General features: G+C 38.4%; 1 protein-coding gene across 1 annotated transcript; it reads right to left on the bottom strand.

Moving 5' to 3' along the window:
* Positions 1–24,017: 24,017 nt before the first annotated feature.
* LOC124103022 (ATP synthase subunit epsilon, mitochondrial-like) lies at positions 24,018–24,272 on the bottom strand. The gene is given in 1 exon segment (XM_046459501.2): positions 24,018–24,272. A coding segment is annotated over 1 exon segment (156 nt). The 3' UTR covers positions 24,018–24,116.
* Positions 24,273–24,973: the final 701 nt, after the last annotated feature.

Below are 24,973 nucleotides of genomic sequence, written 5' to 3'. Positions count from 1 at the left end.
GGACATGGACATAGGAAAGATGGTGGAATGAAATGAGCATTGTTACCTTAGGTACATGTATGGCTATACATATGGTGCAACTAACTCTACATTGTATACTACCAGAGAAATGAAAAGCTGTTCTCCATTTGTGTACAATGAAATGAAATGCTTTCTGCTGTTATGTATCACTAATTAAAACAAATTAAATAAATAATAAATAAATGGTAGACCAGTAGAGGGGAGGAAGGAAAATAGGAAAAGGAAGGATGGGAGGAAAAAAGAGGAACCAGGGACTCAAATTGAGTAAATTAAGTTCCATGCATGTATGACTGTGTCACATAACCCAACTACTATGTACAATTATAATGCATTAAGAAAAGAAACAGTTTTTTATTTTTTCTTTTCTTTCTCCCTTTCCCTCTCCCTCTCCCTCCCCCACCCCCTCCCTCTCCTTCCCTCACTCCCCTCCCCTCCCCCATCCCCTTCCCCTCCCCTCCCCCTCCCTTTCTCTCTCCCTCTCCATTTTCACTTTTACTGACTTTTACTGACTTTTAGAGTCTGACTGCTGTTCCATGGGTATGTCCCAATGTCAACTCATCAGGAATAGTATCTGCTGCTGTCCTCATGTCAAAGACTTCTCTGGTGAGACTTTGCCTTTTTCTGAAGCAATAGTTTGGTCTCCCATCTTATTAGCAAATTGAGACTAAGATTTGCCATATGAAAACATCAGGGCTTTGCAGTGACACATTGCTTCGACTTCTGCCAATGAATATAAAATGTAAAGGATGTGCTGGAACCAAGAACCACCAGAGGTCAGGTGACTCCTCTGTGAGAGCCAAAGTTTCACAAAGTTTAAATACCGTAGGTTGAAGTCAAAGTGACAATGATATAAAGAAAAGTTTATACTCAGAAAAATGAGATATTATATCCCATCTGATTCAAATGTATGATATGTCAAGGTCATTGTACTGTCATGTGTAACTAATTAAAACAAATTTTAAAAAAAGGAAACTTGACTTAAGATCAAATTCTTCTTAAAATTCTTTTTCAGTATTTATAGGATTCTGTCAACAAGTTGATCACTGACTATTAAAATCAGAAATTTGTTTTTGACATCTGCAAAAGAGAGAGAGAAGAAAAAATCAAAATGCCAGTTATTATTTTTTATGTTGATGTCTCCAATAACTAAATTAGAAAAACATGTTTAGTACAGAATCTGTCAATTCAGTAGAACAAACTTTAAGAGAATATAAATTTAGAATTTATAAAATAACATTAGAATTGCTTTTTAATTTTGCTGAAATATAAAGTATGTGCTTTAGTCAGCTTTTTTGCTGCTGTGACCAAAAGACCTGATAAGGAGGAAAAGTTTATTTGGGGACTCACAGTTTCTGAGATTTTAGTTTATAGATGGCTGGCTCCATTCCATGGGGCTCAAGGTGAGGCATAATATCATAGCAGAAGTGTGTAGAGGAAAGCAGGCGAGGATGGGGCACAGGAAGTAGAGAGAGAGAGAGCACCATTCAATATGGACAAAATATATACCCCAAACACACATCCCCAGGAACCCACCTCCTCCAGCTACACCCTACCTGCCTGCAGATACCACCTAGTTAATCCCCATTGGGGGATTAACACACTGATTTGGTTATAACTCAATCATTTCACCTTTAAATTTTCTTGCATTGTTTCACATATCAGCTTTTGGGGTATACCTCACATCTAAATCATAACAGTATGATAAACCTGAATGAGCAAAGAATTATTGTTATTAATTTATACAGTCTTGTATAAAATATTTTGCAAAAATGCATTATCCATACTAAAACCAAAAAAAGTAGAATAAATGTAAATATGGGCTTATTGCTTTTTTAAAAATTACTAAACCCTACGTCAGCATTTAGTTTCAGCTAAATAATAGTTACTATAGCAACAATATTATAGAAATATAATATAGAAAATGATCAGTTTTCTCGTTTTGGTTTGAATTGACTCAAACATTTTCCCCTTTTCTAATGTGTAAGAATTATGAGTACAATGAGAATACCCAAGTTTACTTAAATAACATCAAAATAGAAGTGCTTAAGTAAGCCCTGAGGGATATATGAGAATTTGCATTTTTGGAAGGACTCTGTATATCACTCAAGCCAGAGAAATACTATCTTAGAGACTCAAAGGAAGGAAATAGCAATATCATTTGGGTTACCAGTTTGGGGAGAGTATTCTTCATGTAACTCTCATGTTTCTGTATGTCTTATGAGCAGAGATATTGACTACTTTTGTTCCAGGCTTTCTTTTCAAATATCTTTGTATGGTGAATAGCATTGAAAGATAGAGATAATATCTCCATAGGAAACAAAGCACAGATTTGCTTGCAGCATTGAAAGACGGAAATAGTAAAAGGGAGCCATGCTTACTGTCCATTATAAAAGATTCAGGTTCCTTAAGTTCTACATTCCTCTCCTATAATGCAGCCCATGATCTACAATGGCTTCTGGTAATCTGTAGAACTAGGAGAACTGGCACAAAAATGAGAATTAAAATTCCCATGTGATCATAAAGACAAGGAAAACTGGCACAAAAACATGGATACTCAGTCTACTTCTACTGTTGTGTGTAACAAAAAACAATGTCCTTTGTCTCTGACCCAGGAATTTCATATCTTCTATCAGCTGGCTGAATACAACTGTGACTGGCTAAATTGTTAGCTTTCAAGTAGATTAAAATCTCAGACCTTGCATAGTTCTTGACAATTAACTTGTCCCCTTGAGGAATTGGGACTTGTGCTATGATTTTTTTTATTGTTTGTTTCTTTTTTTAAATTTTTTTATTTTATTGATTTTTAAAAAAATAAATGACAGTGGAATACATTACAATTCTTATTACACATATGGAGCACAATTTTTCATATCGCTGGCTATATATAAGACTTGTGCTTGGTGTGTAGTTTAGTTAGATGAATGTAAAACAGTGGGGAAAGGCATTCCATCTGGGTGAGTATTGCAAAAAAAGACCTGGAGATCAGAATGAGCCATGGTCCGTGAGATGGACCACAGAATAGCTTGACTAGAGTAGAGGATTTGACTGAGAAGTACCAAAATTTTGATTAGAAAATTGATTTGAGGTTAAATTGTCATGTGTTTAAATATTAGGTTAAAAGAAGTCCTGTATGTAGTAGAATACTTTTGAAGGTTTCTAGCTCTCTTTCCCCGAAGTCATTCATTCATTTGTTTGTTTATTTATTTAGTTATATTCTAGGCAGGAAGATGACATATTGAATATTGAAGTCTGATATCAAGAAAGTGTGAACTATGGTGTATTTAAAAAAACCCAGCAAGTTTCTTATCTTGGCTCTGCCACTTACCCGCTATGTGATCTTGGCCAAGTTACTTTTCTGAGGCCATTGTTCTCATTTGTCATAGGAAGAATAATAGTCACCTCAGCTTAGCAAAATGTTTCAAAGGTTATAGAAAATGTCTCTAAAAAACTTGGTGTAGAGCCCAATACATGATCAATAAATGGTGAGGATTTTTCAGCTGGCCCCATGCAGGCAGCATAGATTGGTATAAGAAAGAAGGGGCACAGGTATACTATGTTTTGAAGCAGTTACATTTATATGGGGATAAGGTAATTAGGAACCAAACTGAAACAGTAATGGCAGTGACAGAAGAGACCTTAAATGAATGACAAGCTACTAGAACTTACAGACCAATTGGATGTATATCTAATATTTTTTGAGTGCCTACTACGTATCAAGTGTTATTCTAAGCACTTCATGTATTAACTAAATTCTCCAAAAAATGCTCTGAGGTGGTACTATTTTTGATGATCTCACAATTGTAAACTGATGTTCAATGAGATAAAATAACTTGCTTAAAGTCAAATAACTAAGAGAACACCAAAGTCAAATAACTAAGAGAACACTTAAAGTCAAATAACTAAGAGAACCCAGGCAGCAGAGTTTTAGCCCATAAGCTAAATTGCTATGTTACATTACTGTCCCTCATCATGGGAGAAAGCAAAGATGCAACTGATGAACTTTTAGATGTCTGGGAACTAAGCAATCAGGAGTCATAAACACTTTCTTTGAGAAAGCAATGCTGTGTATCCTGACACATTGAACACAAAATAAGGGAACTTTGAAGTAGATAGGGCTTATAAGTAAGTTTAAAGTTGGGGCCAGAAACTTACCTGTGTGAGAAGCTGGATTTGAAGGCAGAGATGTGGGAGTCACCTACCATGCAGGAGACGGTTGCCCTGTTGATCAGCATCAGCTTTTTGAATTGTCAAAGATATGGTGACCCTGGGCAAAGACTGCCTAGTGTACCTGACCAGGAATTAGAGAAGAAATAGACCTGGCACCTCACAGACTCAGATTTTAGGAGGTGCTGTTTTACCAGGGCATCCTGTATTCTGAGAAGGTCCTGCTGCCAACAATGACTATTTCTCACAAGCAAAGAGGCACATTTTTTCCCTTTAACCCCTAAACTCCCATCATGACCTGTTTGCTGTGGTTGACTCTTCTTCACTTTTATATGATAGACAAATTTGTATCATGGAAAAAACTCCACCCTTGAGGTTAAACAGATCTGGGGTGAAATTATAACTGCATAACTCATTAGCTTAATCATCTTATGTAAGTAAATTACAAACAATTTTATCTTGAATGTACCTTTAAGCTATAAAATGGGAATACTTATGCCTTTCATCAGAAGGTTATGGTGAAATAGTTATGAAAAACCTTTAGTAAATGCTGGTTACATTCTCTTAACTATTCCATTTTCTTACCCCAGGCTGGTTTAAGGCCATGGCCACAAATTCACTGATGCTTTCCCTTTGAGAGGTAGGGTCTATGTCCCCTCCCCTGGGGCCTGGTCTTGTATCACTTCTGTGGCTAAGTCATAAAAGATGATGTAGCTCTTGCCTTGGGTTCCTGGAACACTTTTCTTGGAGCACTGAACTTCCATGTAAGAAGACTCACTACCCTAAAACCATATAACTTCAGCTGAGCTCAGCCAGTGATCACTCCCACCAAGGCACCAGGCATATAATAAGGCTTAATTAGACCTTTAAAACCAGTCCATCTACCAATTGAGTACCACCAAGTGATCTCCACTGACATGACATGAGGCAGAAGTAGTGCCTACCTAGCCAATCCCCACAAAATATCCAGCCCACGAAATTATGAAATACCATAAAATGATTGTTTCAAACCCTTAAGTTTGGGGGTAGTTTATAACCCAACAATAGTCAACTAAAACTATACGTCAGCTTTTCATCACTGTGACCAAAATACCTGACAAGAACAATTATAAAATCAACACTCATAAATTAAACATGTTCCTATACATCAGTGATGAATCTACTGAAAGAGAAGTTAGGAAACTACCCCATTCACAATAGCCTCAAAAAAAAAAAATATGTGGGAATCAATCTAACAAAAGAGGTGAAATACCTCTACAATGAAAACTACAGAACACTAAGGAAAGAATGAAGAAGATCTTAGAAGACGGAAAGATCTCCCATGCTCTTGGATAAGCAGAATTAATATGGTAAAAATAGCCATACTACCAAAGCATTATACAGATTTAATGTGATTCCTATTAAAATCCCAATGGCATTCTAAGAAAACTAGAACTAGAAAAATCAATCATGAAATTCATTTGGAAAAATAAGAGACCCAGAATAGCTAAAGCAATCCTTAGCAAGAAGAATGAAGCAAGCATCACAATACCAGACCTTAAACTATACTATGGAGCTATTCTAACAAAAATGGCATGGTATTGGCACCAAATCAGACATGTACACCAATGGTACAGAATAGAAGACACAGAGACAAACCCACATGAATAGTTATTTAATACTAGATAAAGGTGCCAAAAATGTTCATTGGAGAAAAGATAGATTCTTCAACAAATGGTGCTAGGAAATCCGGAAATCCATATGTAACAAAATGAAATTAAACTGTCTCTCACCCTGCATGAAACTCAACTCAAAATGGATCAAAGACTTAGGCTCTATATCAGAGACCCTGTGCCTACCAGAAGAAAAAGTAGGCCCAAATCTTCACTATGTCAGCTTAGGATCTAACTTCCTTAACAAGACTGCTAAAGTACAAGAGTGAAATCAAGAATCAATAAATGGGATGGATTCAAACTAAAAAACTTCTTCTCAGCAAAGGAAACAATCAATAACATGAAGAGAGAGCCTACAGAATGGGAGAAAATCTTTACCACATGCATCTCAGATAGAGCATTAATCTCCAGAATATATAAAGAATTTAAAAAACTTAACATTATAAAAACAAATAACCCAATCAACAAATGGGCAAAAGAACTGAAAAGACACTTCACAGAAGGAGAAAAAATGTTCAACATCTCTAGAAATTACAGAAATGCAAATGAAATCTAAAATTTCATCTCACTCCAGTCAGAATAGCAATTATAAAGAATACAAGCAACAATAAATGTTGGCGAGGACGTGGGGGGAAAGGTACACTATACAATGCTGGTGGGACTGCAAACTATTGTAACCACTCTGAAAAGCAGTATGGAGATTCCTCAGAAAACTTGGAATGGAACCACCATTTGACCCAGTTATCCCACTCCTTGGCATACACCCAAAGGACTTAAAATCAGCATACCTCAGTGGTGCAGCTGCATCAATGTTTATACCATCTCAATTCACAATAGCTATAGAACCAGCCTAGGTGCCCTTCAACAGATGAATGGATAAAGAAAATGTGGTATATATACACAATGGAGTACTACTCAGCCTTAAAGAAAAATGAAATTATGGCATTTGCCGGTAAATGAATGGAGCTGGAGACTATCATGCTAAGTGAAATAAAACAATCCCAAAAACCAAAGGCTGAATGCTTTCTTTGTTAGGTGGATGCTATTTCACAATAAGGGGGTGTGGTGCTAAGGAAGACTAGAGGTACTTTGGACTAGGAATAGGGGAGTGAAGAGTGGTAAAGTGTTATGGGGGTTGAAAGGACAGTAGAATGAATTGGACATTATTACCCTGTGTGCATATATGACTACATGACCAGAGTGATTCTATGTCACATACAACCAGAAGAATGAGAAGTTACACTCCATTTACATATGATGTATAAAAATACATTCTGTCATGTATAACTAAATTAGAACAAGTTTTTTTTTTTAAGGTTTTGGAAGGATGTTTTATACTCAGGGATATTATTTATTTATTTATTTATTTATTTTAATTTTTTATTGTTGGTTGTTTAAAACATTACATAGTTCTTGATATATCATATTTCACACTTTTATTCAAGTGGGTTATGAACTCCCATTTTTACCCCGTATACAGATTGCAGAATCACATCAGTTTAGAACAAGTTTTGTAAAATGAACAATTTAAGGAGGAAATGTTCCTTTGAGATCATGGTTTCAAAGGTCTGTCCATGGTTAGCCAACTCCATTGCTCTCTACCTGAGGTGAAGCAAATCAGAACATCTTGGCAGAGGGGCACATCAGAGGAAAACTGCTTAGCTCTTGGAAGTCAGGAAAGAGGGAGGAAGGGAGGGAGAGAGAGAAGGAGAGTGGGGAGAAGTGAAGAAGAAGAAGAGCAAGAGGAGAAGTAGATAGAGGAGGAGGAGGAGATAGAGGAGGAGGAGGAGATAGAGGAGGAGGAGGAGGAGGGGGAGGGGGAGAGGGAGGAGGAGGAGGAGAAAGAAGAGGAGGAAGAGGAAGAGGAAGGGCCAGGGGCTAGGGACAGATATAGTTCAGACCACAACTCCAATGACCTATTTCCTCCAGCCATGCCCCATCTGCCTATAGTTACTGCCGCAGTCTGGCTGGGCACAAATGCCGAAGTCTGGCTGGGCACACAATCACGAGCCACCACACAGCTTGTAGATTCAAACAGCAACTCTTTATTCCCGAACTCACACCAGCCGTCTACAATCACGTTCTGGGGAAATCCACGTTCTCTCCCAAATCCACCTCCACTGGGCTTCTATCTCCAAAATATACTGTCTGAATCCCGTGAGAACTCAAGGGGAACTCAGGCAGCAGGATACGCCCTATTCCCAGCAGGAATAATCTTAAACCTTAAACCTGGAACCTAAACTGGGAACACCCTAATCCGCCTTGGTCCTTGAGCAAGGTCACCTACATTCAATGTCACTGCAACATGGGGTACGCTGGCAAGGAAATTGTCATACCTACTTGGCTAATGGCTCCCAGCAAGTTACAACCCAGTAGTCCATTCAGATTATTAATTCATTAAATGGATTAATCTACCCATGAGGACACACCTCTTATAATCTGATCATTTCATTTCTGAACATTGCTGCATTACCGAACACATGAACTCTTCAGGGGACATCTCCTATCCAAACTATAACACATTCCCCCTTATTTCAGTCCCTTCAAGCCTCCCTCCCTTCTGCCTGTGTGCCTACCTGAAACAGATAATCCTGTCCATATTCTGATTTAAATCCTGTTCTTACTCATATCTCATAGAGTAAAATGTTATTTGGGAACGATTCATTTAATTTCCGTGTGCTTTCTTCCTTCTTTTAATAAGAATTTTCTGAGTGTCTTCACTGTATCAGATGGTAAATTGAGCATAATCCCTTTCCTCTGGATTATGTTCAGCAAACTTATTTAAAAGATCAAAAAATACATAATTTGGGATTTCAGGAAAGTACCTAATTCTGCTTCTGACATATGAAAGCATTCATAAATATAAACAAATGTGTGGCTATATTCCAATAAATATTCATTCATCCAAATAAATTTTGTATTCATTTAAAAAATAAGCAGCAGGGTAAATTTGGCCCACAGATTATAGTCTGCTAACCTCTACTCTAGGTGCTTAACACCTGCTGGGAACATGTTGTCTCCACAGATGTTTTCCCAGCCAATATTTGATACATGACTACACCATCTAGTGAAAGAGCCTTCTGGCTTCCCCTACTCAAAGAGGACTTGAGTTTAAGTAAAGTTTTGTCCAACAGAGGAACAGATGTTCAAACTCAGAGATAGCGGGGCAACGCCTAAAGTCCCCAAGCACAAACAAGGATGTCAAAGAGGTTAATCAAAGTGGAGGTAAGGATGGGCCTAGAAGAAAAGTGAGATAAGGCAGGAATGCTATCCAGCCTCATTTTCTAAAGTTGAAAGGGTGTTTCTTCTAGTCTCTTATTTTGCTGCCCAAGGACTTTTCGAGGACAAATCAGATAAGGCAAAAATGACTCTGAGCTCCGTAGATGCCTTCCAGGTATTTTAAGGCTATCATCTTTCCTTTTCAGAAAAATAGCTCCTTAAAGTAGATGTCTTCAGAACACAGTGTAAAACCACTTCCCCTCCCTGTTACATAGCTGGCATTCGCAGGAGGGAACCAGAATAGCATATAATGTTCTAACAGCTCTTCCAGCAGTGAGACTAAATACACACAAGCTATTCTAAATTTGTACCTGCTGCAAACATGAACAGTGACATAATGTCATTCTGCTATGAGATTCCTTTGGACAAATTATATGCAAAAAAGGACCTTCCTGACTTTCCCAACTTCAGCATGTACCTTCATGACCAAAAAACCCCACTCTAGCTTCACTCTTATTTTCCTTTATTTGGTAACTCCATCATGAAGATAATGAATCCAGACTGAGAAAAACATAGAAAATTTAGAGGAAATATGATTTTCTGGCTACCTGAACTTTGTATCTTTCAATCAGTTCAGTTTATCTCAGTGAAAGGAAAGACATCAGAAGCTGCATGAAGAACTAGCAAAGTATAGAATGCAACATTAGTTCTCATCCTTGATCCTAAGTTCTGGTATCAAAGAGCAGAGCCCTGTTCTGATTGAGCCTCCACCCTTGTGCTTCTCAGCCCCATTCTCTCTGCTTCTTTTGCTGAGTGGTTTTGTATTATCATTTTCTTACAGTCTTCTTCCCTGGTGTCTTTGGCTTCTGCCTCTCCTACCAATGACTAGCTTTCTCTTTCCGAGTCTCTCATTCAGGCTCCAAATGAGAATGGACATGATCACAATGGACATGATCAGAATAGTCAGTCTATTAAGAGTAGAACACACTTGTGGGAAAAACAATACAAAACAAAGGGATGGCGCAAGTCATAGCTTGGGATCAGCCACCCACTCTTGGTTCCATCAGCTGAGGTGGGGTTGGGTGCCTACCTGAAACAGATAATCCTGTCCATATTCTGATTTAAATCCTGTTCTTACACAGCTCATAGGCTCCTCATGGGTTCCTCTCTATAACGCAGCTCAACACTCAAGCCCCAATGTCAAGCCAAAGCACGAAAAAGTAAAGCTCTGGGATCTCCCTCTGTTGCCGCCTCTCTTATCTTGTTGTCTACCACTTTCTTGATTCTGTCCGGCTTCTGATTCTTCAATACCCTTTGAAGGCTTGGACTCAGGCTTCCTTTGCCAACACTCTTCATTTCACACTGCCTCTGAAGTAAATCCTGACCCAACAGGAGAAAACAGTACAAGCTAAACTGCTATAACAACAACAAAAACAACAACAACAACAAAATACAGAAGCATAAATAAACATGGGTTTATATCTCTCTCAAGTGACAACAGAGAGGTAAATGGCCACGATTACTTACTTCCATTAATTACTTACTTCTCTCTTTGGACGTGGTTGCTTCCAGTTAAAGCCTTTGGTCAGCCAAAAGGAAGAGAGGAAGAGAAAGAGGGAGCCCACAGCCTTAGAAAAGGGGAAACTCAGAAATTGCTCACCATAGGGAAACACCATTCAACCCAGCTACCTCACTCCTCAGTTATTACCCAAAGGACTTAAAATCAGCATATTACAGTGTCACAGTCACATCAATGTTTATAGCAGCTCAACTCACAATAACTAAACTATGGAACCAACCTAGATGCCCTTCAACAGATGAATGGATAAAAAAAGAGGTACATATACATAATGAAATATTACTCAGCCTTAAAAAATCAAATTATGGTATTTTCTGGTAAATGGATGGAGCTGGAGAATATCATGCTAAATGAAGTAAGCCAATCCCCAAAACCAAAGGTCGAATGTTTTCTCTGATATGCAGATTCTAACCTACAATAAGGTGGGTGGGTGGGGGGCTGTGGCCAGGGAAGAATAAAGGTTCTTTGGAGTAGGCAGAAGGGAGAGAAGGGATATGGGAGTAGGAAAGATAATAAAATGAACTGAACATTATTATCTTATGTGCATATATGGCTACATGACCAGTGTGAATCTATCTACATCTTATACAACCAAAAAAATGAGAAATTATACTCCATTCATGCATGATATATCAAAATGTATTCTACTGTCATGTATAACTAATGAGAACAATTTTTTTTAAAAAAAAGAAATTACATTACTTCTGTTCATCATCCTCCTGACCAAGAAATTTCCTTGTCACATGCCAGCCTAGCTTCTAATGACACAGAAATAGCCTCCAATTAGATAGATATGCCCATCTGAAAATTAAAGTGAAAGCGAGTGGTCAGACCATTAAAAGAATGAAGGAGAATGGATCCTAAGGAACAATTCCTGGGCTCTGCCATGGAACAACTTTTAGGTGAAGCCCATGGAATGATCCAGATTTGATGGGACCAGAGATTGATGCAATAGGGCTCTCCTTAAGACAAAGAACACAACCTAGTAAGCACAAAATTATGATTATGGAGCCTTTGAAGAGTCATGCCAGTCAGATGGAAATGACCATGAGGGGGAATGACCATGAAACCAATGAAATGGAAAGTTTACATTTCACTGGTTTCATGGTCATTCCACCTCTGCTAGGGCTCACTAATCAATAAGCCAGTGTCAAGTTCTCCCAGCTCCTGCAAAGGGTAGTTTAGCCCTTTTTTATAGGATAGATTTTGTAGACTTTCAAGGTCATTGCCAGCTCTGGCAGCAATGTTTTGCAAAATAGTAATAAAACAAAACAGAACAGAACAAAACGAGTCTTGAATTTCCTCTGGCTGATGTTTTCACTGTAGTTCCTCACTATGCAATGCAGTTTGCTGGCAGGCTGTCCCCAGCAAGGGCTGAAAAATGTTCTGCCACTAATGGTGTAACTGTGTTATAGTTATACAACCTGATGCTGTAATTTCTTTTTGGGTACAGTCTACTTCCCAGCCCCTTATTGGTTGGAGAGACTTCCTTATTTATGGGCAATCATTTTGTATAGACAAGACACCACTGGGAGCACGTTTGGCAGCTGCTCATGGAAACTCTTGCTGTGTCTTCATTGTCCTATCAGTAAGCACACTGTAGGAGATGAAGAGCAGACTGAGGACTATGTTATTATGCTGCACACAGTCAATCAAGACCAGGCTAATTCGATTTTCCAGGTGCTTGGATACTGTGGGACTGCATGTTACATAAATACATAGATAAACATTCCTGTCCATGAGGACCAAGAATTGCTGCAGAAGGCTGCAAAATAAGTCTTTAGAAAAGGTTTCAATTCTCTGATTTGTACTCTCTCTTCCTCTTCTAAGAATCATAATGAAACTTCAATATAATTGAAATGCTTTGGATGTGTGTGTTATTAATGAGTTTCATAGAGTGTACCTTAAAAGAAAATGAAAATCAGAAAATACATATGCTTGGGACTAGATGAAATCAAATATATAACTACTAGCACATTAGGAAAAATATTTAAGAATAGTTTGCTGTAAGAGATAATGATTGCTATTCATATGCATGTTCATGCCATCCCTCAACTAAATTTAATCTCTACTGACTTTAGGTTAGAGATTTTAAAACAGAATGATGTTCATTAAAGGCATGGCCTTCTTCTGGATCTTCAGAAGCCACTGGTCTCATGGTGGGTGAGCATAAGGCTCACTTACAGATCACCTGCTCTTCCGTGGCTTCCACATAGCTCCTGGAGGCTAACATCAGTATCTGTGTGAGCATTAGGACTTCCTGACTTCTTCCTCTGTGGAGACGAATACCTGGGCACTTTAGCACTTCCTTTTAGGTCTTGCATGGATGTTCTTCAAGGGTCCACCCTTAGTCCTTTCCCTTTTCTCTTTCATTTATCATTCATACACTGATAGTTTTTTAATGGTATATCTCCAACTCAGAACTCTTTTTTCCTCCCTGAACTTTGAACCAATTCTATGGGCTATCTCCACTAGGCTCATTAACTCTGTCATCTCAATCATTCCCAAACACCAGCTCATTTTCCCCTCACCCCTCTACCCCTCCTCCCATCTTCCCATATCGCTACAAATGGCCCTGTCTCCCTGCCAGTCTGGGTGCCATCCTTGACTCCTCCCTCTTATTTATCTCACTCTGTTGTTTGGGTATTCCCTGGGTCGTGCTGAGTCTAGCCTACTAGTTCACCTCACATTGCCGATTACTCTTTCTCCACGGCAGGGATCTTCAGCCAGACTCTAATTATCTATTGCCTAGATTACTGAACAACTTTCTTGTCTCCCTGCTTCTCTTTACCAGGGTGATTTTAAAAAAAAGAAAGATCAGTTATGTCACTGCCTTGTGTAAAAACTCTTCACCATCCCCACATCTTTTAGGGTAAAGCCAGGGGTCCTTAGCCTGGCACGCAAAGCCCTTCGTTGCCTAATTTACATATTAGGTAAAATCAAGTTACACCAGAGCTCAAAAAAGTCCATGGCCTCTTTGTTTTCTGGAATTGTAGGGGCCCTGCCCTTTCTCGCTTGGAGGTATCACCCCCCAAATGCTTTCTCTCATCCCTTCTGGCTGGGTTTGGTGCCTCTTCTCTGTGCTGTCTTAATCCACTGTGTCTTCCTGCCCCACAGTTCCTGTCATGCTGCATGAGTGCTTATTTGAGTTCCCTACACTCGGATTAAGCCTTTGAATGAATTTGTTCTTACCAGAAATAGACACTGTGCCTGGGTACAGTGATGCCCATCTGTGATCCCAGCTACTTGGGAGGCTGAGATAGGAGGATTGTAATTTGGAGACCAGCCTACATAACTTAGCAAGACCCTTTCTCAAAATTTAAAAATTAAAAAATTATGGTACTGTAGCCTGATTGTAAATCTCCCCTGGGTTTAATCTCCAGTAGGAAATAAAGGAAAGGGAAGGGAAGGGAAGGGAGGAAGGAAGACTATTTCTTTTTTTTTTTTTTTTTTTTTTTTAATATTTATTTATTTTTTTAGTTCTTGGCGGACACAACATCTTTGTATGTGGTGCTGAGGATCGAACCCGGGCCGCACGCATGACAGGCGAACGCGCTACCACTTGAGCCACAGCCCCAGCCCCGGAAGACTATTTCTTATTCTTCTTTGTGTTGCCTGTATCTTAGCCTGGTACTGACTCATAGTACGCATTCAAGAAATGTCTATTGGGTGAGTGAATTTTTAAGAAAAAAATGATGTATTAGACAATTAGACTTGATGGCTAGCAATTTCTAGAAATCATGCATATAAAATTCACTGGGAAGATTCCATTCTGTTAAAGCTACTCCATTCTGCACACTCAGGTCCAAGTTTCCTATCATTTAAATGGCAAGTGTTTAGTGAGAACCCACTGAGTGTCAGGAATTGCACAGTGCATCAAGGAAGTCTACGATATAAAATGGTCTCCAGCATTCTTCAAAGCCTCCAGAACCACAGTCCAGGTTAGAGACATAGATTATATCAATTATATTGCAAGGAGACAATTACTGTTACTATGATATAGGTGATGCCATAAGTCAAAGGCAGCAACACCTTACACTTTATAAAAGGAAATAGGAAGAAACAATATTTGAATCTTGAAGACTGGGTTGGTGTTTACCAGCATGACACAGGGTTAGGGATAGGGCTGGGAAGTACACTAAAAAGGGAAAGATCAGCCCCCAGATTTTGAATATGACTAAAGCCTGGAGCATGGGATTTGGAGAGCTCAACTGGGGCAAGTCCAGAAGGGCAACATAGAGCATGCCAAAGAATTTGGACTTACAGGAGATGAGGAATCCTGAATGGTTTTGCACAAATTGAATCCAATGTTATTGAATAACCTCCTAGGGGCTCAATGCAAAGTTTAGAAAAAGAGAGGAGACAATAAGAATGGCAAGAAGACTGGTTCGGTATTCAGACTAGAACTTATGAAGGTAGATTATGCTAGTGGTTATGCATGTGAAATCCTGTATTCAAATCTCAGCTGGTTGATTACTATCTTGGGAAAGTGTCCTCAACTGAAAATGGAATTTGTAACAACAACCAATGAAATTCAGCTGTGTAAGATTAAATGAAAATTTATACAAAGTGCTTAGAACAGTGCCCATCTAAAAGTGAAAATGTTTATTCTACGAAGGCCTGAAGCAAATAAGAGGATAAAGAATGAAGACACAGCACCAAGAAATATTTAGCAAGTAAAATTGAAAGCATTTGGAATATGATAGGATGTGAAGGTAAAGAAGATGGATAAGTGAAAGATGATCTCCAGTTTTTCTGGCTTAAGCAACTAATGAGCAATGATACCTACTGCAGGATAAGAAAGAGGGATTTTTATTATTATTATTATTTAGGATGGGATTGTAGCAAATTGACTTGGTGAAGGTTGAATCTGAGTTGTTTGCAGGACATTTAAGAGGACTTATTAAATTGACTTTTGGGAACACAGATCGGGGACTCTGGGGAGAGGTTCCCAGGCAGATAATGGAGATTTGAGTCCCATCTCATCCAGGTGAGGATTGAAGCCATGGAAGGGTGCGGCCAGATGTCTTCAGGAGACAAAATGGACTGAGAAGGGGACAGAGGGGATAGCTTTTGGGGACTAAGTAGTACCGGAGGAAGAGGCCCCAGAGAAGGAGATTGATCAACACAAAATAGAAGAATTAAAAAAAAAGAATCACAGTAGAATAAATTAAAGAATGGATAAGCCACCTGTTGCTTAGCAATGGCAAGGACAGTAGTAAGTTCCTGATAATATACTAAACCAGAGCAGTGGCTCCAAATTTCAAATTTTATGAAAATACTTATTTGTTGGTAACCTATTTTATCAACACCAGCTCAAACATTTCAGACTGCAGATTTGTACTAATTTATCACAGAGACAAAGCAAATGTATGATATTATAGCTGTAAATTTTTAGTTTCCATTTCAGAAAGAAGATTGTAGGCAATTCAGTTCACTAACAAATATTTGTTGTTTAAATCAAGAGCTAAAACACCTACAAAGATTACATCTTCAATGAGGCAATTAAACTGATGGGGAAAGAGCCATAATTCTTTGGTTTGCTATTTTGGTAGTTCAGGAATTTGGAACAAATTACACAGTGTGGTTTATTTGAACCTACATCTAGTTTGTCAACATGAAAAACATTATCAGTATGTGATGCTTGCTCATGAGGCAACTGAGGATCCCATAGAATTTTCAGAATTAGATATTACTAATGAAGGTCTAATAGGCAGAATCAGATATCCTTTGTACATAAATGCATCTACCCAAAGTTTCCAAGATTCTAAGTAATGCCAATTCAGTGTTGGAACGTGCAGCGTGAACCTGTGTGTGTCATCTTGATTTTCATATATTCATCATGTATGTATTGAACTACTTTTTCCAGGCATGATGCAGAGTACAGGGAAAACAATGGCATTTAGGATAATTAACCCCATGCCTTTAAGAAGCTCACACCAATGCAAGGACATCAACTCAAAATATAAAAAAAGAAACAAAAATTGTTTTAATTTATAATAAATAATGGCTGTGATGGAAATAAGGACTAAGCTGGAAGATTACTAAGAGAACCTACTTTAATTAGGAAAATGAAGATGGTCTCTCTTAGAAGGGACATCAAACTGAGACATAAAGACAAGAAGAACTAGGAGAGGAAGGAGGGGAAGGGGAAGGATTAGGGATGAAATTGACCAAATTATAGTGTTAGGTTGTGTGCATGTACAAATACATAACAATAAATTCTACTATTCTGCATAATTATGATGCACCAATGAAAGAAAAAGAAAAGACAAGAAAGTGCTAACCAGAGAAAGAGTTGAGAAATGGACTCCAGAAAGACTTAACTGACTCCCTGAATACAATGGAAAGTGTTTATGTGGGGGTGGGGAATGAGAGTAATATGGCTTGCTTTCAAAAACAAATGGATTAGAGGTAAGACAACAATAGATGAGTGCAGGTCAGTTGGAGATTGTTACAGGAGTCTGAGTAGAAGGTCATGGTGGCCAAGACTGAGGTAGTGACAGGGAAAATATTATAGAAGGTAATATTCTAAATAGATACTTTGGAGATGGAATTGATTGGACTGGTTGCAGGAATAAATGTGGGGAGATGACAGGAAGGGGAGAGAATCAAGGAATAAAGAATGACTGGACTCAGAATTCTACCAGATCTTTACGGAAATAACATCAGTCTTTCTCAAGTTATTCTATGAAACTAAAATACTTTTTATGAAGCCAGTATAACCTTTATACCAAAACTAGACAAAGACACATCAAGGAAAGAAAACTACAGACCAATATCCCTGAAGAACATAGATGCAAAAATCCTTAATAAAATATTAGTGAGCTGCCTTCAAAAACAGATGATAAAACACCATGACAAGTAGGTTTCATACCAGGGATGCAAGGTTGGTTGTGTATGTTGATACACAAATCAATATAGGTAATTCATCACATAAAAATAATTAAAGATAAAAATCACATAATGATCTCAATAGATGCAGAAAAGGCCTTTAATAAAATCCAGCTCCCATACATGTTAAAAATTCTGGAGAAACTAAGGATTAAATGAATTTATCTCAACATCATAAGGACCATTTATGACAAACCCAAAGCCAACATCATACTATAAGAAGAAAAACTAAAAGCATTTCCTTAAATTCAAGAACAAAACAAGGTTGTTCAGGCAATAAAAGGAAATCAAAGGAAGACAATATGGAAAAGAAGTGAAATTATCTCTGTTTGCCGATGGTATGATCCTTTATCTAGAAGACCCCAAAACTCCACCAGAAGACTTCTAGAGCTTATAATAAGTTTTAGCAAAGTTGCAGGATTCTAGATTGACACTATAAATCAATAGCTTTCTTATACTCCAACAGTGATTCAGCTAAGAAATCAGGAAATATATCCTACTCACAATAAACTCAAAAAAATTAAACACTTTGGAATTAATCTAACCAAAGGAAAAAGGAGATAAAAGAGCTCTATAGTGAAAATTACAGAACACTAAAGAAAGAAACTGAAGGCCTTAGAACATGGAAAGACACTTCGTGTTCTTGGATAGGCAGAATTAATACTTCCAAAATGACCACACTACCAAAAGCAATATAGAAATTCAATGCAATCCCCATCAAAATACCAGTGACATTCTTCACAAAATCAGGGAAGAAAACAATTATTAAATTCATTTGGAAGAATAAAAAAGACCAAGACTAAACAAAGCAATAAATACTAAGCAAGCAAAAGACATCACAATACCTCACCTGAAATTATACTGCAGAGCTGTAATAACAAAACCAGCATGGTATTGGCATCAAAATAGACATGAAGACCAATGTAATATAATAGAAGACACAAAGACAAATCCACATAACCATAGCCATCTGATATTTTACAAAGGTGCAAAAAATATGTCTTGGAGAAAAGGCAATGTTTTTAACACATGCTGCTGGGGAAATTGAATAGCTATATGTAGAAAAATGAAATTAGACCTCTATCTCTCACCCTGTACAAAACTCAAATTGAAATGGTTCAAAGACTTAGAAATTAGACAAAAAAACTTTACAACTAGAAGAAAACATAGGATCAAAACTCCATCATATGAGTGCTGGCACCAACTTCCTCAACAAGTCTCCCAAATCACAAGAAATAAAGCCAAGAATCAACAAGTGGGATGCCATCAAACTAAAAAGCTTCTGCACAGCAAAGGAAATGATTAAGAGTGTGAAGAGTGCACCTACAGAATGGAAGAACTTCTTGGCCAGCTACTCCTCTAATAGGGAATTAATATCCAGAATATACAAAGAACTGAAAAAACCTTGCACACACACACACACACACACACAAAACAATCAATAAACAGGCAAAAGAACTAAACAAGAAACTTCTCAAAAGAAGAAACACAAATTGCCAACAAATATATGAAAAAATGTTCAGCATCTAGCAATCAGAGAAAGGCAAATAAAAACTACACTAGATTTCATCTCACTCCAGTCAGAATGGCAATGATCAAGAATACAAACAATATGGGCTGAGGTTGTGGCTCAGTGGTAGAGCACTTGCCTAGCCCAGGTGAGGCATGGGATTCCATCCTTAGTACAACATACACAAAAAATAAAATAGTTATTATGTTCATATACAACAAAAAATATTTTTTTAAAAAGAATACAAACAGGGGCTGGGGATGTTGCTCAAGCGGTAGCGCGCTCGCCTGGCATTCGTGCGGCCCAGGTTCAATCCTCAGCAACACAAACAAAGATGTTGTGTCCGCCGAAAACTAAAAAATAAATATTAAAATTCTCTCTCTCTCTCTCTCTCTCTCTCTCTCTCTCTCTCTCTTTTAAAAAAAAGAATACAAACAATAATAAATGTTGAGGAGGTTGGGGAGGGGAATATACTTGTACATTGTTGGTGGAACTGCATACTAGTTCAACCACCCTGGAAAGCAATATGGAGATTCCTCAAAAGACTAGGGTTGGAACCACCATATGACCCAGCTATCCCACCCCTTGGTATTTTCCTAAAAGATCTAACAGTAACATACTTCAGCAACAAAGCCACCTCAATGTTTTTAGCAGCACAATTCACAATAGCTAAATTATGGAATCAACCCAGATGCCCATCAAAAGATGAATGGATTAATAAACTGTGATTTATATATGATAGAGTTCTAATCAGCCATAAAAAAATAATGAAATTATGGCATTTGCTGGTAAATGGATATAAATGGAGAATATCATGCTAAGTGAAATATGCCAAACTGAGAAACTCAAAAATTGAATATATTCTCTCATATGTGGAAGCTAGATTAAAATACAGGAAAGGGGGAGGGAAGGATAGAATAACAAAGTATCAACCATATACAAATTAATAGACAAGAAAAAGGAAGTTTGGTAGAGGAAAGAGAATGGGAGAGGGGAGGGAAGAGTGGGGGAACTTAAAGTGGCATTGATTTCCATACATGTATGAGTGTGTCAGGATGGACCCAACTACTGTGTACAACTATAAAGCTCTAATTTTAAAAATGTATAAAAGAAAAGAGTGACTCCAAGGATTGTGTCTTGATTAATTATGTGAGTGGTGATGCTCTTTAGAGGGATGCAAAAAAAATGCCAACATATACCAGTAAGGAGCATGTTGCCCATGCTGTTTTTGCAACACCTGTGAGACATCCATCCAAGAGGAGAGGGGAAAAGCAGTTGGTGGAGTGAGTTTGGATAGGGAAATTAAATCAAGGAATGGATATCCCAATTTACATTTTTGGGAAAACTGAGTTCCTGATGAAAACAATTATTTCTAAATATATTTTTGTGTGTTCCATTTGCAGAAGCAGTTTAGCTTTAAAATGAACATTTCCCTTAAAAGTTTTAGAACCACATGCAACCCATTGGTTCTTAGGACCATACATGTAAGGATGAGCAGAAGCAATCTGTTACCAAAAACAAAATGACAATTGTGTGTTGAATCTGCATGGTATTTCCAAACATTTATTTTTTTTCCCCAACATACCATTCTATCAGCTTGCCCAGGGCGTACCTAGAAGGGGTACAAGGATGCTCTCCTTCCTCTGATCTTCATCTCACTTCTCTTGTCTCATCATCTTTTTAGCTTTTGTCTGCCTCTCCCTATGAACCTGAACTTACCCTAGAGCCCAAGTCAGATTCTTTAAGTGCCGTGTATATTTCTGGAGATTTCCATAATGAATTTCTACACTAGTGCTTCTTGAACTTTTACATGAGTACAAACCACCTGGGGATCCAGTTAAAATGCAGGTTCTAATATAATTGGTCTGGAGGTGGGAACTGAGAATCCACATTTCTAATAAACTCCCAGGTGATACTGAAGCTGCTGTTCCACGTGTCTCTTCTAAAAATAGTGGCAACCTCTCAGAGCATAATTTTCATGCTTTATGCTAACAAAGTGTCTGTAATTCACCTCCTAATGGAAGTAGTAGTTGTATTAGGTAAGAATGAAGGAATTGAGGGGAGGAAAGAAAATTCTACCCTGATATCTACATTTGAGCTCCTTCTCTTCACATGTGGTCCTCAGAAAGGCATTAAAATTAAAAATAATCTTTAGAATCTGAACTCCAAAATTACCACATGCCTGTTTAACAAAATGTTTTTATAACTCAAAAATATTACCTGACTGTCTCCATATGGGCCAGGACCTAGGCAAAATGCCATGGCTGTCAATATCTACATTTTATCGTGGGTTACAAGACACATTAGAAGGGGCAGAATTCTTTATTGGAATTTCCTCCACTGGTGATAAGTGGTTATAAGTCTAAAGAGCAACCAAGACCACTAAGGACTCCCTTGCTGCCCAAGAACAATTTTCAACCCTTTGTTGAGGGGATGTTGATTTCTGTTCCTGACCAATTGGTCTCAAGGGCAGTTTCTTGGATCTCACTTGTGAATTGAGTTTGAGCCTGGAAGGCTGAGGCTCCATCAACCCAAGTAAGAAAAGCTCACATTCAAAGAAAGATAGCATTGAAGAACTGGTGTGGTTCTAGCCTTCCCATCAACAAGATTTTGGGGAAATAAATGGATTTCAAAGAAATGTAGTCAGGGCTCTATGCTACTTAGGGACAAATATTGTTGTTTTCAGCACTTAGTTCAACACTTAGTAGGTGCTAGCAGACTGAATGAGTGAATAAACTTGGCATAGAGGGGAGGCAGGCTGGTGTAACAGAAGGCAGCTGGAATTTAGAGGCAGAAAAAATCTGGCCATCCTGGGATGCTGAGGCCTTCTGTTTTTGCATCTGTAGAGTGGGACAAATGATGCCTCTTTGAGAAGTTGCTGCTTCTTGCCGTGGTTGGAATGAAAATTGGAGACAATGTCGTGAAGCAGCTGGCATACTGATTAGCACTGATAATTTGGTGCTATTTTTATGACCATCATCTCTGTCTCCTTACTCCATTCCTCTGGCTCTCATCCATCCCCTACATCCCCGCCCCCCAGCCTACAAACCCACCCCCATCCACCAGATCCTTTACTCCTGTGCCATTCCTCCAAATAAGACAGATTTCTGGACAATCCCTTTCTTCTAAAACCCTCTTTCTCCACCTGCCCCTTCTTATCTTTATACACTGGTGACATCTGTGAGGCTGTGGGTTGAGGTCTAGCAGTGACGTCCTGAAGGAAAACAAGGAAGCAAATCGGCTGCAGCCTCATTCTTCATTCTATTTACCAAAGGTGCTGCTGGAGGCTTCTATTTACCCAAGATATTTTTTTTTCATGTGTAGTGACTTGGCATAGAGTCTAGTGGTGTAGTGATTTTTCACATCTTTCTTCATAAAGCCACGTGTCAGAGCCCAGAGTGACAAGAGAAATATTGCTTCTGGGAAACACATGGGTTCCCTGGTTCTTGTTGGGGAAATATGATTCTGTGAGTCACACCTTTTGTAAATCTGAGACACATCAATAGTAAATTGATTTGGTATACCTCGCCTGCTCAAATAAATAAGAAGGTGTGAAGCTTTAGGAATCTAAGGAATGCATGTCTAGTTTATAAAAATGGGGGGAAATTAAGAAAACCCTTAGATTGGGTCATAAAGTTCATACATGACACCAAAGGCAACTCAGGAAAGGGATTTATGAGATAGCAATGTAAGCAGGGAACTCTCTTCCATCTCGCTAAGCCTCCCTGGAGCTCTACAAAAGTGGATCTATATGGGTTAACTCCTTGTGGAGATGGATTTATAACTCATCCAATAAACACTTTTTTAAAAAAGTGAGAGTGGGGAGTTGGGGTTGTAGCTCAGTGGTAAAGTGCTCGCCTAACACATGTGAGGCACTAGGTTCGGTCCTCAGCACCACATAAAAATAAATAAATAAAAATAAAGATATTGTGTCCATCTGCAACTAAAAAGAAAATCGTTAAAAAATCAATCAATTAATTAACTAATTAAAGGTATTGTGTTCATCTACAACTTAAATTTTTTTTTTGAAATTTTTTAAAGTGAGAGTAGGAACTATGCCAATAGCAGGGAAATTAAGTGACTGTGCAGTGTTCTGACTGCTTAACAGAGACTTCAAACTCTCTCTCTGCACTGGTCTTCCAAAACATCTTTGGTCAGATTCACCCTGTAAGCAGGAGACCTTAACCATAAGCCTATTTGTGGGGAGGGGTTCCCAACCAATCTAGCCATTTAGGATGAATGGTCCTAAGATCAAAGGACTCCCCAAAGCTTACCCAAGTGGTCCTAAGGGGATGCTTAGTTGACGAGTACTCTCCCCCCTCCCCTCAGAGATTCCAGTCAGCTTTTCAGCTCCTCCATTCTTCATCGTAGGCAGACAGCCAAGATTATCAGACAATGAGGAACACCTGCAATGATCACCACAAATAAACAAACACAGAACTTGTAATAAATAGGCTATTCAGAGCAGAAAATGTCAACATCTCTATGATGTACCATCCTGAATATCCACAGGGAGATAAAGATAGAGCACTCATGAAATCAGAATAGGATCCTTTAATCCAGGAAAATATAGAGAAGAAAGACAGCTTTGGGACATTATATATATGAAACAAAAAAATGAAAATAATTTAAAAAGATAAATTAAGAGATAAAGCTAAGAAAATCTCCCAGATGGCAAACTGACAAAGAGAGAAAAAGATAAGAAAATAGAAACGTCCAAGAAGTAAAATACTAAATAAAAAGATGAGAAGAGAAGAAAAAAAGGGGTGTGGGAAGAAAGCATTGATGAAGTAAGTCAATAAAAATTTCCAGAACTGAAGGAGATGAGTTGCCAGATTGAAAAGTCTCACAATCTAACATGAAAACAGATCACACCACGGCATACCAGTATGAGTCTCCAAAATTACTGGCAACTTTTTTTTTTGAAGAGTGAACCACACATCAATTTATTGGCATCGTCAATTTATGAACAAGACAGTTTTTTTTTTATGAAGTGAGATGATTTTAATCTGCTATAACATGTGCCCATACTTCTTCACCTTGAAAATGTAGCATTTCAAGCTTTAGTCAAGGTTGATTATTCCTTTTTTACTTTCACAAGTTTTATGCTGCTGCCAGAAGTCTTCTTGGCATTTGCTTTGAATTCTGCCTTCAGTGCATCCCTCACTGCTTTTGCACAGGTCTGAGAGTTTCAGATATAGCTGAGTCCAACCTATCGCCAGTAGGCCACCATGATGTCACAAGAGAGGTGCGACCGGTGGAATCGAGAAAATGCGGCAGTAGAGGCTCAGCCAGGCTGCAGGAAGGTCAGGCCTGAGAAGCGGAAGGAATTACTGGCAACTTAATTTTGTTTGCTTGTTTTGGGTAGGTACTGGGGATTGAACCCAGGGGTACTTAATCACTGAGCCACATCCCCAGCCCTTTTTCTATATTTTTATTTAAGATACAGGGTTTTGCTAAGTTGTTTAGGGCCTCACCAAGTTGCTGAGGCAGGCTTTGAACTTGCCATCCTCCCGCCTCAGCCTTCCAAGCCAGTGGGATTACAGGCTGGGTGCACCACTGTACCCAGCAACACTGGCAACTTTAAAAGCATCTAGAGAAGAGGGGAAAACAAACAAAAAGTTCACCCACAGAAGAGCAGCAATAAGATTAGGTCCAGACTTCTCAATAGCAGCACTGGAATAAAGAAGGAATGAAGTTATACATCTAAAAATCTTAGGAAAATCATCATCCCTAGAATTCTACAGTTAGCTAAAATATCATTTATGTATGAGGGTAGAATAAGGATGTTTTCTGCAAGGGTTGTTCTCAAGAAATGTATTTCTTATGCTTGTCCCTCTTTGCTGTCACTTTCTGCATCTGGAATCTTATGTTTTTCTTGATATATTCTCTCTTCTGGTGGGGCATGCAGGGAATAAAATTCTGATACATGCT

This window comes from Marmota monax, unplaced genomic scaffold (assembly GCF_021218885.2).
Source record: "Marmota monax isolate L192 unplaced genomic scaffold, Marmota_monax_Labrador192_F-V1.1 WCK01_AAM20220418_F8-fsc00059, whole genome shotgun sequence".
Lineage (NCBI taxonomy): Eukaryota > Metazoa > Chordata > Mammalia > Rodentia > Sciuridae > Marmota > Marmota monax.
The sequence above is the reverse complement of the archived record's forward strand: the minus strand, read 5'-3'. Positions and strand labels throughout refer to the sequence as shown.